This window comes from Pseudorasbora parva, chromosome 10, assembly GCF_024679245.1.
Source record: "Pseudorasbora parva isolate DD20220531a chromosome 10, ASM2467924v1, whole genome shotgun sequence".
In the NCBI taxonomy this organism is placed as follows: Eukaryota; Metazoa; Chordata; class Actinopteri; order Cypriniformes; family Gobionidae; genus Pseudorasbora; species Pseudorasbora parva.
The window spans coordinates 10,335,270-10,352,057 of NC_090181.1; the positions used below are offsets into that span (position 1 = coordinate 10,335,270).

At 39.2% G+C, this 16,788-nt stretch overlaps 1 protein-coding gene across 1 annotated transcript; it reads right to left on the minus strand.

Moving 5' to 3' along the window:
- Positions 1 to 4,328: 4,328 nt before the first annotated feature.
- calm1a (calmodulin 1a) lies at positions 4,329 to 15,621 on the minus strand. The gene is made up of 6 exons (XM_067455122.1): positions 15,488 to 15,621; positions 9,819 to 9,849; positions 9,494 to 9,637; positions 6,106 to 6,212; positions 5,596 to 5,731; positions 4,329 to 5,364 (listed from the first exon to the last, which is right to left on the minus strand). The coding sequence occupies exons 1-6, from the start codon at positions 15,488 to 15,490 to the stop codon at positions 5,336 to 5,338; spliced, it is 450 nt and encodes a 149-aa protein (XP_067311223.1). The 5' UTR covers positions 15,491 to 15,621; the 3' UTR covers positions 4,329 to 5,335.
- Between the last annotated feature and the right edge of the window lie 1,167 nt (positions 15,622 to 16,788).

A 16,788-nucleotide genomic window follows, 5' to 3' on the forward strand; every position in this document is an offset into this window, starting at 1 on the left:
CAACCCGGTATGGAAAAGTCCATAGACCTTATTCAGAGGCAGAGCAGTGCCATGACAATAAAAGTGAGGCTTCAGCCCTGTCCCAGATGGCACCCTTAACACTAGCGGTCTTCCTATGAGTCCACACTTTCGTGACATAATGCCGTTTTGGCCCTGTCCCAAATGGCACGCTTCAAATGCATCTTCTGGCTTGTGGACTTACAATGGCTGTGGCGTGTGGTGTGTGGATGAGACGGTGCATAGCTGAAGAGAGCCCCGCAGCAGACTTCTTCCTGAAAGTGAAAGCGTCAAACCTTACGTCACGAAAGTTCGGACTCTTAGGAACACTGCAAGTGTTTAGGGTGCCATTTGGGACAGGGCCTGTGAGGGATAGACTTTGTGTCATGCAGGAGCATCCACTGTAAAAAGCTTTATAAAGCTACTTGATCACTTATAATGGTGCACAGCTCATGCTGTCTGAAGTTTTGTCTGATGAATTTTCTTGTAAAGATATTTTTGCAGTGCTTCGTCAACAATCCAAACACACTTTAAAGGGATACTTCACCGCTTTTTCATATTAAACTGTTATAACCTTAACTAAAACGAGTTGATACCTCTCTCGTCTGAGTGCGTGCACTTAATCTCTCTGACGCGGGGTGATGATCTGATAGTATTTAGCTTAGCCCACTAAGCCCAGTTCATTCACTATGGTACCAAACAGAGATCAAGTTAGAAACAGAATAGCACTTCTGAGAGTACTTCGACTCGGCGCAGTAACATCCTCCCTCACATCTCCCCCTCCCCCCTATTGATAGAAATGAGACAGGGAGGGGGAGATGTGAGGGAGGATGTTTCGGCCGGGACTTTTTACTGCGCAGAGTCGAAGTACTCTCAGAAGTGCTATTCCACCATACATTATTGTTCTCCTTTTAAATCCGCTTAGAAAAGCGCCATATTTTATTTTATGTCACCATATTTGATCGTTCAACTATTCGTGTAAGTGTATTTAAATAGGGAAAACGTGGAGGTGTTTGGTCGCTTCTAACTTGATCTCTGTTTGGTTCCATAGTGAATTAACTGGGTTTAGTGGGCTAAACTAAATGCTATCAGATCGTCACCGCGCGTCAGAGAGATTAAGAGCACACACTCAGGCGAGAGAGGTATGTATCAACTCGTCTTAGTTAAGGGAATAACATAGTTTAATATGAGAAAGCGGTGAAGTATCCCTTTAAATAACAGTACAATCCATTGGAGAGATGTCTGTCCCTCACAAGCCTTGCTTTCATGCAATTAAAAATCAAAGATGGTGCTGTATATAAGTCTACAGTGCACCCCTTTGAAAGTGATTTTGTTCCAGTTTTCTATTACCCAGCAAGCAGTTTTGCATTTAAAAGACGTCTATAGCCGTCCAAACACAGCCCTGACATCTAGCATAAACCAAGGGAAAATTTGGGCTGTCAGTGAACATGGACATTTCGAAGAAATTAAACTGAACGTACGCCTTGTAATAACTATTTACTTTGCTTACATGATGGAACATTATACATCTCAAGTTATTTTGGCAAAAACTATATGTAACCAAATTCAAGGTTATTTTGGATAGAAGTGGGTTCCTTTTTTCCCCCCGAATCGTTTCTGGTCCCATACGCAAATATATCACTGTACAATAACACAATTGAACACACAAAATACATTTTCATGTACTTTTTGAAATTGATCTTTATATAATCAATATAGCATATTTCAATATATACATTTTTTTTATCTTTAAAGTTAACATGACATTCAGGTTTTCTAAAATGCATCTTTATTATCTTATTGTGAACACTTGTTAAAAAAATGTTTTGTAATCTAAATGTCGTAACTTCTGGTGAAAGGACAGACTTCTGTTTGGTGAGAGAAGGGAAGTATAAACTTCCCTGAAGCAATGCTCATTGCTTAGGTTACGGAGGCAAACATTCAACATAACTTTAATTACAAAATATTCAGCAAAACGCAGATTGCAATAAATACTTGTTTTCCACTGATATTTTCTACGGGCCCCCGGGGTACCTCCATATACCCCTGGTTGTAAATTCGGTTCTTTTCATCTGAACAGGTCAAGGTGTTAACAGATGACAAAAGCCCCTGATACATTTCATGCTGTGTTGCAGCGCGAGTTGTTCTGAACAGACGTGTGACACATAGCTGGGTTTTCTCTCATGCATCTCTCTGGACAGCTGGAGGGCTGCATTACTTATATTTTTTTGACAACTGCATGTGCTTTTAATGTTGCAGAGGAATTGCTGAACCCCTTTGTGTCAGGTATAAATTAAAAATCCTCTGCCGGATGATGATTTGCCAGCTTAGGGGTCGTGAGGGAGCCGTTGGGATAAGATGACCTTATTGGCACTGTGTGAATACTGAGTAAATGACTGAATGACGGCCCTTTAGTGCGTTGTCTATGCGTGTGGTTTACAGCGACACACTTGATAGAGATCTTGCTAAGAGGGAGGGGAGGGGCCTGGGTACTGAGAGGTAAAGAGCATTTGACGGAATCTGTTCACCCATGCATGAGTAAGCCTGTATTTTGAATAGAATATGGCACACAACAAGACCCCTGCCTGGAGCAACATGAGTTAAAGCTGCAGCACTGCAGATTTTGAAACTATAACCATCTGATTGCCATCTTTCATCTACATAGAACCGCATTATATTTCCCAACCCACTATGTGTCTTGCTGACTGTGCTCAGTTGAGGTCACAGCAGGCCATTTCTGGAGGCAAATGAATCAATGTGATTGAGTATTCCCTTTCATCTCTTTACTCCACTAACAACCTCTTTACAAATGTTTTGTGTCCGTGATTATGTTCAGAATTGCACTTCCATACATGGATTGCGCAGCAGTATCCAAAATTCTATATGCATGGAATACTTGAATGACTCGCTATTATTATTAGCTTAGTGTGTAATACTGTATCCCACAATGCATGCACTCAGTTTGACCTCCTATTATGTAATGAATGAATGGACCAGAAGTAACATCAGCTGCACTCTCCTGTATTTGATTGAAATGCCATGGGTTGACACTTGACCGTCACAAAAAATAAATTAAAAATTCCCCAAAATGGGTTATATTATAAGCCAGAGACCACTAGTTAACAAGTTTCTAATTCTAAAATATTTTGGGTAATACTTTAGTATAGGAAACACATTCAGTATTAACTATGACTTTTGCCTCAAACTCCTAATTTACTGATTATTAATAGTAAGGTACAATAAGGCATTAATAAGTACTAATAAACAGCCAATACTAGTAATATGCATGCTAATAAGCAACTTAATAGTGAGAACTGTTGTTCTTAGTGTTACCATGAGTTTATTTGACAAGTAAAGATTTGTAGAATATTAAACATTTTTACGAATGGTAATATTAAATATTGTGTTTTATATTTGTGTGGTTCAGCTCTGTTTATGTGGGACATTTTGGTTGTTTTTGTTCAGAGAAAGTGTGAGACCAATCAGGGCCTGCAACCAAATGGCAAAAAAAAAGAAGAAAAAAAAAGGACATCCTGCCATATATGAGAGGCACATCTAAATGACCTGGGGCATTTTCTGCATACTCAGCTGAGCATTTTCTGAAGCCTTTAGCCATTCTCTGATTATACTCCTTGGATTAAGTAATGTATTTAATACACATACACACGCTTAGCCATGTGCAGCTCATAAGTCAGAAGGGCTGAGAGATGTGGGCTGTTTGCTCTCTCTCTCTCTCTCTCCTCCCACACGCCTGTCACCGTGTCCTCTTTCTCACTGCTGAGCACATAGTAGACGCACAATCATTTCCACACTGTCACTGAGCTCAGTCCTTAAAAAGCTGCAAATTAAGAGCGAGTCAGAAAATTGTGTGCAAAACACTCACAATACATCTGATGCGAACGATGAGTTCGACTGGAAAAATGAAAATGAATAATTCCAATAATGAAGGGATGTGCTGCAGGGATAAACTCTGCCTGACTACAGGAGGTGGATCTAATCAGCTCTAGACTTTCTCACACACACACACTTGTTCTCGCTCTCCCCCCATCTCTCCAGAGTCTCTTCTCCAGCTCCCACATGGTTTTTGATATCTCCCTCATCCACCAGAGCCATAGATCCAGGTTGCCAGGCAACCCCTAAAATCCCTAAAGACAGACGCGCTCAAGCCTGCACTTGGATAGATCAGTGCTCATGCAACATGACACATATATACTGAGACGTACAGAAAAAGAGAGCGGTTGCCATGGTGATTTCTGTAGGCTGGCTGAAAAAGCTTCCCTAAATGTTGGTTTTAATAGAGAATGACAAAAAGAACAAACAAGGTTGAGAGCTTAGAGTTCATGTTCTTTTATTGAAAAAAAAATTTATAATAATAATTCAAAAGGACAAGCATATACAACTTGGAATGAACATAAACAGAACTGAAGGTGGGCAGTCGAAACAAATCCCTGGCGGCCGAAGCCCTCTTTTGCACTCTCCAGAGTAATCGACATGCTCACAGTCAGAGCCCAGAGAAAAAAAAAAAACTAAAGATAAAACATATGGTACAGTCACCATTGCCCTTAACCGAAAAACGCTTCCACGTAAGGTGAAAGGTCACGCCCTGAAACTCCAAAGCCACTCCCTCCCACTAAACGCCCCTACTAATCGGGCACAATGCACAAAGAAACAAAACTCCAAATATCTTGACATGCCAAACATAGTTTAAAATCTCTTAACTGCTCATTTTTCTTAAAAATATCTCTTTATTTAGTTATTGAAGCAAACTGCAAAGGTCCCATTCATTCGTCCTCTATGCAGATTCTGAAAACCCGCCCGCCACCCGAACCCACCTCCCCCAAACAACATTAAACCCTCTTTTAAATTCACCCCCTGAACACTCCGACAGACATCGCTGAGGTTTCCGCCCCAATAGCGGCTCCGGACTCAAGCTGCATGCATGTAGAACAGAAACAGGAAGTAGAAGACGATTGGCCAGCCCAAACATCGCCACTAGCAAATGGAACCAGTTAAGCAGTTCACCAGATGCTTTTACTTTAGTTTCTGAAGGTTTGATATCAGGATTAATTGATTGATCTTTTTGTAGATGTCTAAGCAGTTCTTTGGGAACAGGACCACTAACCAGTACATGCAGGTCATTTATGTTTGTTTGTCTTTTTTTTGGGTCTTTTTTCATATATTTTTTCTATATATGGACATTTTCCTTTTTTTTAACATTCAGTTTTTTTTCTATACAGAAACAGTATGAATAAATGAATATTTTTGCGTAAGAGGTAAGTAAAACATTTGACTGATTTTTTTTTGTCTTCTAAAGAGGTCAGGAGAGAACAGAAGAGCTTCACTTTGCCGTCATCATTTGTACAAATTCTGTGGACAGAAAGAGGACACATCAGACATGACACTCGTGAGATCACAACAACTCAAAGCACAACCCCTACTAGGCTCCAGACCGCTCCTTTAAATTAATCTCTAACCCTGCGTCATCCAAATCCAAACTACATTATTGTAATTGAATTGGCGATTTATAAAAGTAATATTTAATCTGCATAAAACGCGACCCTTTCCTGGTAATCTGGAAAGCACACAGCTGCGTCGTACCTTCGTAATTGACCTGACCGTCCCCGTCGATGTCAGCTTCTCTGATCATTTCGTCCACCTCTTCATCCGTTAGCTTCTCGCCCAGGTTTGTCATGACGTGGCGAAGCTCTGCTGCGCTGATGTAGCCGTTACCGTCCTGACAGAGACAAGATCAATAAGTCAGCTGTGTCATGCTATTAAAATATTAAAGCGCTAAATCTAAAGTGGGCGATTTTGAAATCAGTAATGCAGAGGAAAAGGGGTGAAAAACATGGGTAGCATTCATCAAATGGAAGCAAAAGAGGCAAATTATCATTTTTCTTAAATGTTTGACAATCTAATCTCGATTGCCGCAAACCTATAAGGAAGTATTTCTGACTGTCAAAAGATTGCGCCATAAAATCACTTAAACCAGCTTTATGTGGAACAATGGCTTGTTATTTTGTTTTCTAAGTTTGGTTTATTTTTTCTTGCCTTCTCACTCTTTCCATGGAAGCAAAAACATCATCTTTCCCGGTTTTCAGCACTAACCTTGTCAAACACTCGGAAAGCCTCGCGGATCTCCTCCTCGCTGTCGGTGTCTTTCATTTTCCGGGCCATCATTGTCAGAAACTCTGGAAAGTCGATGGTTCCATTACCTAATAGAAACAGAGAAAATCATCAGATCTGGTACGAGATGTTTGAAAACTGGGATAATGTATCCAGGAAACAGAATGCAGGAGGAAAGCAGGGCATAATGAGGAGTAATGAGGTCTAATAGCACATATTTAGTCAGTTTGGCTCTAGCTGAAACACAGCAAACACTCTCTTGGATGCACAAAACACCATATGAGAAAAATCAGGAAGGAAAATCATGTTTATATTCTTATATTGAGAGATAAAACATTAACTTATGGATGCACATTCCTTTTTTCCTAAGTTAATGCTCATTCCTTTCATACTACATTTTTTGCTATATTTTTTTACTGTACTAAATCATAAAAATACCATACGTTTGCTTTCCATGTTCAAATACACGCAGGAATGTCTGTTTTTGTGTTGTTCTGTGAGATCCCGCCTACAGTCAATTTACCCAATAGTATTGACACCCCAGGTTGTCAGTTGGTAGAAAATAGTGTATTGCAGCCAAAATAGTGTATTGCACTATTACAAAATAGTGTATTGCAGCCAAAATAGTGTATTGCACTATTACAAAATAGTGTATTGCAGCCAAAGTAAACAAACTGGGTCAGAGATCGCAGATTGTACCAGACCTAAAAAAAAAAGCTCATCGCTTTCTATTGTCAAATGTGCTCGTTCCGGTTGCGCGTCCTCAACTTGGCAAACCGCATGAGAGGGAAACAACCCATTTTGAATTTGGACTGCAGTACCCATCTAAACCACTAGCTGTCAATATTACATACAGCACCTTTAATGTGTTTAAAACACTAGTTAAAGGTGCACTATGCAACTTTCCATCCACTGGAGGGCGCCTATTCTAAACTGAGGCATAGTTTCATGACGCCAAGTGTAAGCGCAGTATCTTGGGACATGTGGTCTTCACCTCACAGCTGGTGGAAAACAGGACTCAGGCAGAAATCATGCTCATGGATGCGGTTATTAACGTTACTGTAATGTAAAGTAGAGCAGGACCGAGTGTTGTGGAGCTGAGCATGGCTGCTGGAGCGATTGTTATACAAACACACGGCTCGCGAACACCGGGACTTTTATTATGATGGGACGGGACACAGTCGCCGGGCGCGTGCACTTCCTTTTCCGGTCATGATTATAAGGTAAAGCAGCTCTGTTTATCATATTAGATACATTTAAGGGTGTTTAAAATGATGTTATGACGTTACTCAGTGCGTTCGCACGGCGCTGCTGTGACATGGTCACACTGCTAAGAGAAAAGCGCTTCTGCAGAATAAAATTTGATTTTGCTAATTTGAATCGAAGCAATACAGGAAAAATAACAGTTCAAGTGATTTCGGGCTAAAATGTCTGCTTTGCTTCCCTTGAAGTGGGATATTTCCATTACACAGAACAAATATGATGTCCTCCTGTGTGCATACGTGTGTGAAAATGATCACTACAGCCATTCCCACAGGGCTCACACTGCGTGTGTAATCTGACAATCTGGGTGTAGACACGTGCTTGCGTATGTGTGTGTGTTTTTCTTCACATTGCATGTTCTCCTTGCTGGAGCTCTTGACAAACATTTTCTCGATTCCATCGCTCCATGCCAAAGTGGATTATGTAAAGGATTCCATGAGGTCTTTATTACCTGCTGTTATTCAACGGGCTTTACTGCTGTCTGACCTACAAAAACGACTCCATACTGAACTATCCCATCTGCAAATAATCAGTATATCAGAAACCCAACGACGCGCGCTGCAAGATCTAACAAAATGTTTGCACGATACAAGCATTAAAAGACACCAAAGCATACTGGAACTAATTACATCATCTCTGTAACAAGAGAGGCATCAAGGAATATTACATTTGGTGCTATTTTAAAGCTTGCATGCAAGCTAATTGCAAGTCAAGTCAACTTTATTTATATTGCGCTTTTTACAATGGCGATTGTTTCAAAGCAGCTTCACACTGTTAATAGGAAAATAATGCAACAGAATTTGATTCGGCTGTACAGCTGCTCTGGAGTAAATGTTGATGTCATCTAGATCATTTCAATTATCATATAGTGACAATGTGGGCAGATCAGTAATTTAGTTGATATAGCTAAATTAGTTTAGTAATTTTAATTAAAAGCAAGTAAATTTATTTCGATATTTAGATGAAATTTTAGTGATAAGATAAATAAACAATACAGCGAGACAGGAACATTAGGTGAGGTTCACAGTACAGGTGTTACGATGAGTGAGATTAACAAGTGTGTCAATAATAAAATTAAAAGATGATAAGCACTCATTTAAATAAAATAAAAAAATCTGATACATATCAAAATCAGACATCTGCATTAGATCTACTTTGGTTAAAGGGTTGGTTACCCCCAAAATAAATTCTGTCATTGATTACTTACCCTTATGTTGTTCCAAACCAGTAAGACTTTCGTTCATCTTCAGAACACAAATGAAGATCTGTTTGATGAAATCTGAGAGCTTTCTGCCCCTCCATTGACAGCTAGGCATCTACCACTTTGACGCTTCAAAAAGTTCATAAAGAGATTGTAAAACTAACCCATAGGAATTGCGGTTTAGTCCAAATATTCAGAAGAGACACGATCACTTTATATAATGAACGGATTGAAATTAGGATTTTATTCACATAAACATTTATCAACTCAAATCAGTTGTGGTAAATGAAAACTCAAGCATGTTAGCTTGACGTGTGAGAACCAGTGAGGTTCATTCTCGTGTAATGCGGCACGTTTGAGCTTCCTCAAGAATCAATGAGGTTCATACTCGTTTTTTGTAGTACATTTGAGCTTCAGCGAGAACCAATGAGGTTCATTCTCGTGTTACGCAGCACGTTTGAGCTTCCATAAGAGGTTTGTTCTCGTGCATCAAGCAGGTTCGGTTGAGCTTCTGTTTATGTTGGCTGATCAATGTTTAAATGTGAATAAAAGCCTAGAGGACAGAGAGCTCTCAGATTTCATCAAAAAGATCTTCATGGATTTAAAACCATAAAAGGGTAAGTAAATGACTTAAAGTATTTTGGGTGAACTAACCCTTAAAAAAAAAAGGAAAATAAAATATATATATATATTTTTTGAATATCTGGATGTTTACTTGAATACTTGATATCGTTGTATATGACGCTTAATATATGAATTTACATTTAAAAAAAAAAAATGCCAATAACATGCAAGTTGTGATTTTAAAAAAAAACTCTAACCTTAGTATAGTACCGGTAGCACATCCTGATAGCATTATGGTTTGCTGCAATCGGATCCATCAAATCTGAAATGAATCCAACTCACCGTCAGCATCCACCTCGTTGATCATGTCCTGCAGTTCGGCCTCCGTGGGGTTCTGACCAAGTGAACGCATCACTGTGCCCAGCTCTTTGGTTGTGATAGTACCGTCACCATCCTTATCAAACAAGGAGAAAGCCTCCTTAAACTCTGTAAGGAAATGGACAAAAACAACATTAAAACCTCACATGTCCATTTTAAACTATTTTCACAAGATCAATTTTCCTTAAGTGTCTGGCTGAATGAAGTGCAGGTGTGCTGATAGTAAGTCGCTAATATGTGACTTTGATCCTCTGCAATGTTTACAACACAAGCATACAGATTGGCTTACCAGCAATTTGCTCCTCTGTGAGTTGGTCAGCCTTGAAATAGAGAAGAAGAAAAAAAGATGAGATAAGTGTCAAACACATTTAACTTTTTTTAAAGGCTTTACTGTGGAACTGAGCAAACCCTAATGGCACAGATGTCAGGAAAAGCAGGCCACTAAAGCAAGATCAAAGCACTGCATACCCAGAGACTAAAATATCAAAAATAAGAACAGAAGAACTCAACCATAACAAGAATACACATAAGAAAAAAGTATGCAGCACCATAAATGCTCTTCATAAAGCCTTTAAAAACAACAACTTCATTTGCCATCACTTCCTGAAATTGATACCCAAAGCTTCCACTTAGAGTAAGTACAGTAAATCAGAATGGTGAATAAATATCCCCTTAAAGGCCACAATGAAACTGTATTTAGAGACACACACACAAACATTGTCTTAACACTAAAGCAACCTTTATGCCATCAAACTGAATATCGGTAAGGTCAGCCACCAGCCTCTTTGCCTTGGGTTCTTTTTCCCAGCCATCAGTTGCCTTTACATTTTGCCTGTCCATTTTTACTGGTGCTTTCCTGGGTTTGACTTCAGCGGTAGGGCTTTTCAATGAGGTCAGGCCTTCCACTGCTCCTTGAACTATCACCAGACCTTCAGCCAGACACTCTGCCCGCTTGGCGTTTTGTGCGCCCTGGCGCCTGGCATCCCCAAGCTCACTCCTGCACTGCTGTAGACAGTTCTTCAAATCCTGTACATCTCGCACCACGCTGTCAATGCGGCTGTTGGTGGTGTGCACCAGCATCTGCAGGAATGACTTGTAGTTTTTCTCCTGTAGCTCGATCAGCTCTTTATAAAAGAACTGCTGCTGGTCAAGGAGATCGTAGACCACAGATAACGATACAGCGTTCTCCTCAGGGTATATGATGGGCCGCTTTGGAGGCATTCTGGTCTCTTAGAGCAGACGTTTTCTGAAGTATGTAGCGGCAAGTCTGGCTGATCGGGCTGAAGAACAACGGACCCCAAGAGAGATCACCTGACCCTCGAGGTCAATGTTACTGTACCAACCTCCTGGGCCGCATTAGGTATCGTACAGCAAGATATTGGGCTGTTTTTTTGAGAAGCTTAATGTCAGCAGCTCACTACGGTTACAAAGCAGAGGGTCAGGGATCATTTCCATTATTTGACCCATCGCATTGGGTCACTCAAGCAAAGTGGAATCTATTCTGAGATAGACCAGCAGGTACGCAGAGTGACAGCTAAATTCAAGGAGGGTATTAAGGCCCGTCTGTCAAAATCAAGCAGCTTGTCACTTTACCTGCTCCTGTGGTCATGTCAGTTTACAGCCAGTCGTAGGTTTACATTTATATCTCCTTGATCATCTGAGTTGCATCGCGTCTCTGCTAATTGTGCCAACACCTCTTCGTCTACGAACACAATGGCAGGTATTACCTTTCCCTGCGTGGATGCATTATCTCACCCGTCTCAATGTACTTGTGACCAAGTTTATTTTTCTCACCCAGTCTCTCCCTAAGGGTTCTGTTAGCCTGAAGGTTAAAGATCTGAGCTGCTAGCAAGAAAATTGCGATTTCAAATTCAGGTAGGGACAAACTGTGACCTGGAGAGTTACAGAGGTCCCTTCCTGCCCTATTATGAGTCTATGCTGTTGTGCGAGGGATCTCTGCACATGTTGTTCTAATTAGTGTGCAGTCCTTAACTCCCTTGAAATATAACCTAAATATGAACATGCATCCTTTACCCACAAATCCTTGGCAAGTCGCAATGTAACGGAAGCAACAACACATTCTCTTCTATACTGCGACTTATATCTGGGTGAAAAATTACTGAAAAATGCAGTGCAGGGTTTAATTCGCCGGTTGTTGATTGGATGGAGATCTGAATGCGAGCTTAGGGTCAATTGTAAGAAAAGGGTGTGGTTTATAATGATAAAATGCTAGTCCTGGATATCAATATTCTCAATAAAAATGATGGATGAATAGTTTTAAATAGTTTACAATAATATAACATGGATTTAGAAAATATATATGGGTGAATTTCCATTTCATGATGACTTTAGCAACACACTTTGTTGTCAAAAGTTGTGATATGATGTGCTCTCTATCCTTGTTGAACCAACAGTAAAAAAAGCTCTGATAGCTTACCACCAAAATGAATTACTGAATTACTTATGAAAGGCAAATATTTTAACTTCAACATGAACCAGAAATTATAATAGTCTTTTATTCCCTCAAAAGTCAAGTGAAAGAGTAATGGAGGGTGAAACTTGATTTTGTCCATCAGAGCATTCTTGTTTGGTAATTGCTGCGATTGTTTCATTTAAGTAACAGGTTGCTGGTTGGTCGGTCGGCCAAATAAATTTTGAATTAGAATATGTGAATAAAATTTAAAAAATACTAATTCAAATGCAAAAACGATGCAGTCATATTTTAAGTGCGTCAGGCAGCCTTCTTAATGGCGCTAGCCTGACATCTTTGACTGTTGCACCTGCGTCTCGCACAAGAGGCCCATGTTTAGAAAAACGTGTAAAGTTAAAATAAGTTCAACTTTATTAGCCATTTTGACTGTCCTAATTTCTGGAGGGTGCTGGGGGGGGTACTGAAAATCATCTGGCTCTTAGTTAACCTCTGCCTTGTCCCAAATTATTAAACCTTAAACACTTGCGGTCTTCCTCAGAGTCCGCTCTTTTGTGAAATAACGTCACTTTGACTGTCGGGATGAAGTCTGCTGCAGAGCTTGCTTCAGTGCAGGCTGGGCAAAAGTGTGCATCAAGGAGTCATATTGACTGCAAATGGGGCACTCGTGTGCACCCTTCTGAAACCTAAAATGACAAACGGGACACCCTACGGTCTTGTGGACTTAACGGACATGCACATGCTGCAGCCATTGCAAGACCAAAAGTGCATATGAAGTGTGCCATTTGGGACAGGGCCCATTGCCCAGCAATGGGGCCATTATACAAGCATGCTAATGTTTCAGATTAAAATTTTACAAAGGCACATTTTACAAGTGCAATATTCTCTCTCTCTAAAAAGACAGAATTGTCACCTTTGATAAAATTTTGACTTTAATGAATATAGATTAAAAAAAATAGTTACTGTTTTGAATCACTCTGAAACACAGCTCTGTATAGATTTATAGCATTATCAGTGAGGCAATGGACATTATATTTGAAATATACACCCAAAAAATCTGATTCGGAATCAAATTTAATATAAGGGAATAATAAGGGAATCTGTAACAATATCCACATGACTGTTCATCTTATAATCATTTTAACTACTTTCAGCAACCAATAAGAGTGTAGTACTCTTGTGCATATTTCCCCCCAAAATCAACACAGAAAATGTGCGTCCACAGATTGCCCATTGGCCCTGGCCAACCATCAAGGATCATTTCTTTAGAGCTGAGATACTGATCCTGCACCTCTAATGGAAACCTTCCAGGCAATTCGCCATCCAGCAAGGCTTCAAACATCGCACAACACTGCCAGGAATTTGGCCTGGATCTGAAATGCTTCGCAACATTGCCTGGAATCTGGCCTTGATTTAGGAACCTCCAAGCAGCAGGAGCAGCTGAGAAAAGGCTAGCCTGGCACTCAGGACACCCAGTGTACGATAATGAGTGTGGTATTGCCACTTTCACACCATGTAAATGGAAGTCCCCAAGGCCCTGAACCATCACACTGCCACACTGATGCTCTACAGATTCTTTCTGCACAAAACAAATCACCAATATACTCACAACTTAGCACCCAAGACAGGAAGATGGTTTAATATAAACTCATGACCACAACTGTGAAGGCGGCTTCCTTGTGAGCCAAACCAACTGTGTGCCGAGTAAACAGAGAGCCCTGAAATAGCCATACCTTAAGGCTAATCTGTCCATTTTAGTTACCAGGTTTCCCAATAAATTCTTTAGGATAACTATAAATGTGTTTTACTCCAGTACTTAACACTGTCAGCTGCTCGGCTCTTATTTATACACAGTAAAAGACGGTGCAGTTATTGTTCTAGTATTGAAGCAGTTCAGCATGACTGTCATTTTTAGAGAGTTACACCACAGAGTACACCATATGAAGAAGTGCAGACTCAAGACTGTTTCACATAATGGGTGAAAGAAAAAGAAAAAAAACTTGATTATTTTTCCCCACAAGTGCCCATTGAATCCCATGGCACAGTTGCCTGTATACAGAACGAAATTAGAGCTGCAACATGGCCAGAAAGACTAAAGACCCTAAAGATGCAAACAGGGAGGAAACAGACACCTCACACAGCAACTAACCATCGTGACAGAACTGAGATCATTCTCAAATAGCACACAGAAAAAAATAGTTAATGCTGAGCCTTTTGTGGAGAAGATGAAGCAGAAACGTTTGTATGGACTCATTGAGTTGGTATTGACTTTTGTTGAACTCACTCAGGACATTCTTTCCAAGCTTCACGAACAATGTTTGCTTTCTTGGGCTAAAATGCACCATTTTAAACAAAGATTTGTTTATTTTCTCATTTGGTATCCAGTTGTATGATTTATGCACTACGTTTCGAGCTCTTGTGAGAAAGACGAAAAAAATCAAGTCTAGAGCACAGATAACAAACAAACCTGTTGAATTAACAAGTTAATACAGCACAAAATGAATTAAATATGTTTGTACCGAGTTCTGCCAACCTAAACAAGTGAACAAAGCCAATGTGTAATTCTAACCCTGCTTATCTGGACAGATCTGAAAGTTACGCAAACTTTGAAATTTGAGAAAGCTCAATAAAAGAGCATTTGAGACTTACATGGTCATACATACATGCCATAATTCTTTATCTTCAAAAATGAAACAATGACCACCTGCCAACACAACTCACATGACAACTGCTTAACATATTTAATTTCGTTAAAATTAACATATAAAGAAATCTCTCAAACGAATATTGAACTTTTGTCATCATTTATGACGACATTTTCTTCTTCTGTGGAACACAAAAGGAGATTTTCACAGCCACAGTCACCGTTCACTTTCACAGCATCTTTTTTTTTCTCTCCATACAATGAAAGTGCATGGTGACTGGAGCTAATATCTCCGCCTGTGTTACAGGGAAGCAATAAAGTCCTACGGGTTAGCATTTCGAGCGAGTAAATGATGAATTATATATTTGTTTAGGCGAATGAGTACATTAAGGTCTTTGCATGCTCTTTATTCAGACTGGCCAGAATTGTGCAGGCGCTGTCAATTACGTCTATAACAAAAAGAATTTGCTAAAGCAAAGCAAACACAACATACACAACAATTATTGCCTCATACACAACAAATATTACGGTAAGCACGTTGTTCTTATTTAATATGAGCATTGATCCTCTGTCTGCTGACTGTCCAACACATCACACCATAATAAAACGCATATGTCACATTTCCTGCCGCACTATGACATCAATAACACTGCAACACGTTCAAAATAATAAACAGACGCAACCATCGCTTGCGAAGTGCATTGACATTTAGACCAGATTCTAATGCATATGAAATCAAATTTACTGTTGCACGAGCGCAAAACGCATCAGTTGCATGCAGGTGGTTAACGTTGGCCTCTGTATATTCATCGCAATGCGTTAAACACATGAACGATTAACACACAGTTTCATAAACGAATAGTGTATGACAAAAGCCTATACGTACCATATCTGAGGTTGGAGAGTGGACTAGGTTTGTTAATCTACACTAGACTGCAGCGATGCTCCGCTCTCAGTGAAAGCTCCACCGTGCGACTGTCGCTCGCAGAGTATTGAAGGTGATCCGGTACTATATACATTGGTGTATTCCTCCGCCGTACGACCCCTATCACTCACTTCCGCATAGTGCCCCGCCCATCTAATTATCATAATCACCTCAGTCCCGAGAAGGGAAAGTGTTTATTTGTTAGAAAAAAGTCTGCAATTATTTTATTTGGAGAAATGTATTGTCATTATATATACATAAGTTGGCATAATAGGCTAAATAGTAAGTATACTTAAGTACAATACATGAAATCTGTCTCTGGTAGCAAGAAAACAAACAGTATATTTGCATTCTACTGCATATAGTCCCAAATGTATTTTTTTATTTAGTTTTTTTTAGTTTTTTTAAAAATCAGATTACTATTACTAATGTTAGTTTAATACTCTAATTATTATTTTCTTATAATAATATAATTATATGTGCACAAGACAGAGCACTTATGTGTAGCCTATTTTACATAATTGTTTGATAATTGAGCACTTTACACATTGTTATTCTTATTGTACTAATTATATTAACACGTAGCATGAGTAATATGAACACTATGGGAAAGAAATTTCCATCTTGTCCAGTGTAGCCTACACTTCATTGTTGTAAGAACAACACACAAATATATTTTAAAGATAAAAACATTGGATTATTTAAAAAACAGCATATGTGCATTCTCACATGCTGATTATTCTGGTTTTATTTCTAAGCCGACCCAAATCTTTCCACAAATTAACAGTCAATACTTTCAGTAAGTTGTGTAGAAACACAGAAGTTGGCCGGACTAAAATCGAATGTAAATTCATCCAGTATAGCTACATTTGTAATAAGAAGGAAAACACCTGGAGGAATTTTAAAATATAGGGGCTTAATAGATTACAACTATAAATGTGACAAGCAAAACATTACAAGAATGTAATGTATATAGGACAAGATCATGGAAAAAATGTAGCTAGGCCTACAGCAAGAAGAGTAAACACATTCAACATCCACATCCAAAAATTAACTTCAAGAATTAACTTTTTAAAATTTTTTTTATTAATTAAGACTTTTTTATTGTCACAGAGACAAATCGTCTTACATAAGATAAAGCATGTCTACTTAATTAATGCATTAATTTAAATAATTCCAAGTAAACAGTTACATTTCCATTGATGAGAAATAAATAAAACATGAAAGTAATTATAGTTTATTTTGTTTCAAGTTTATTTCTG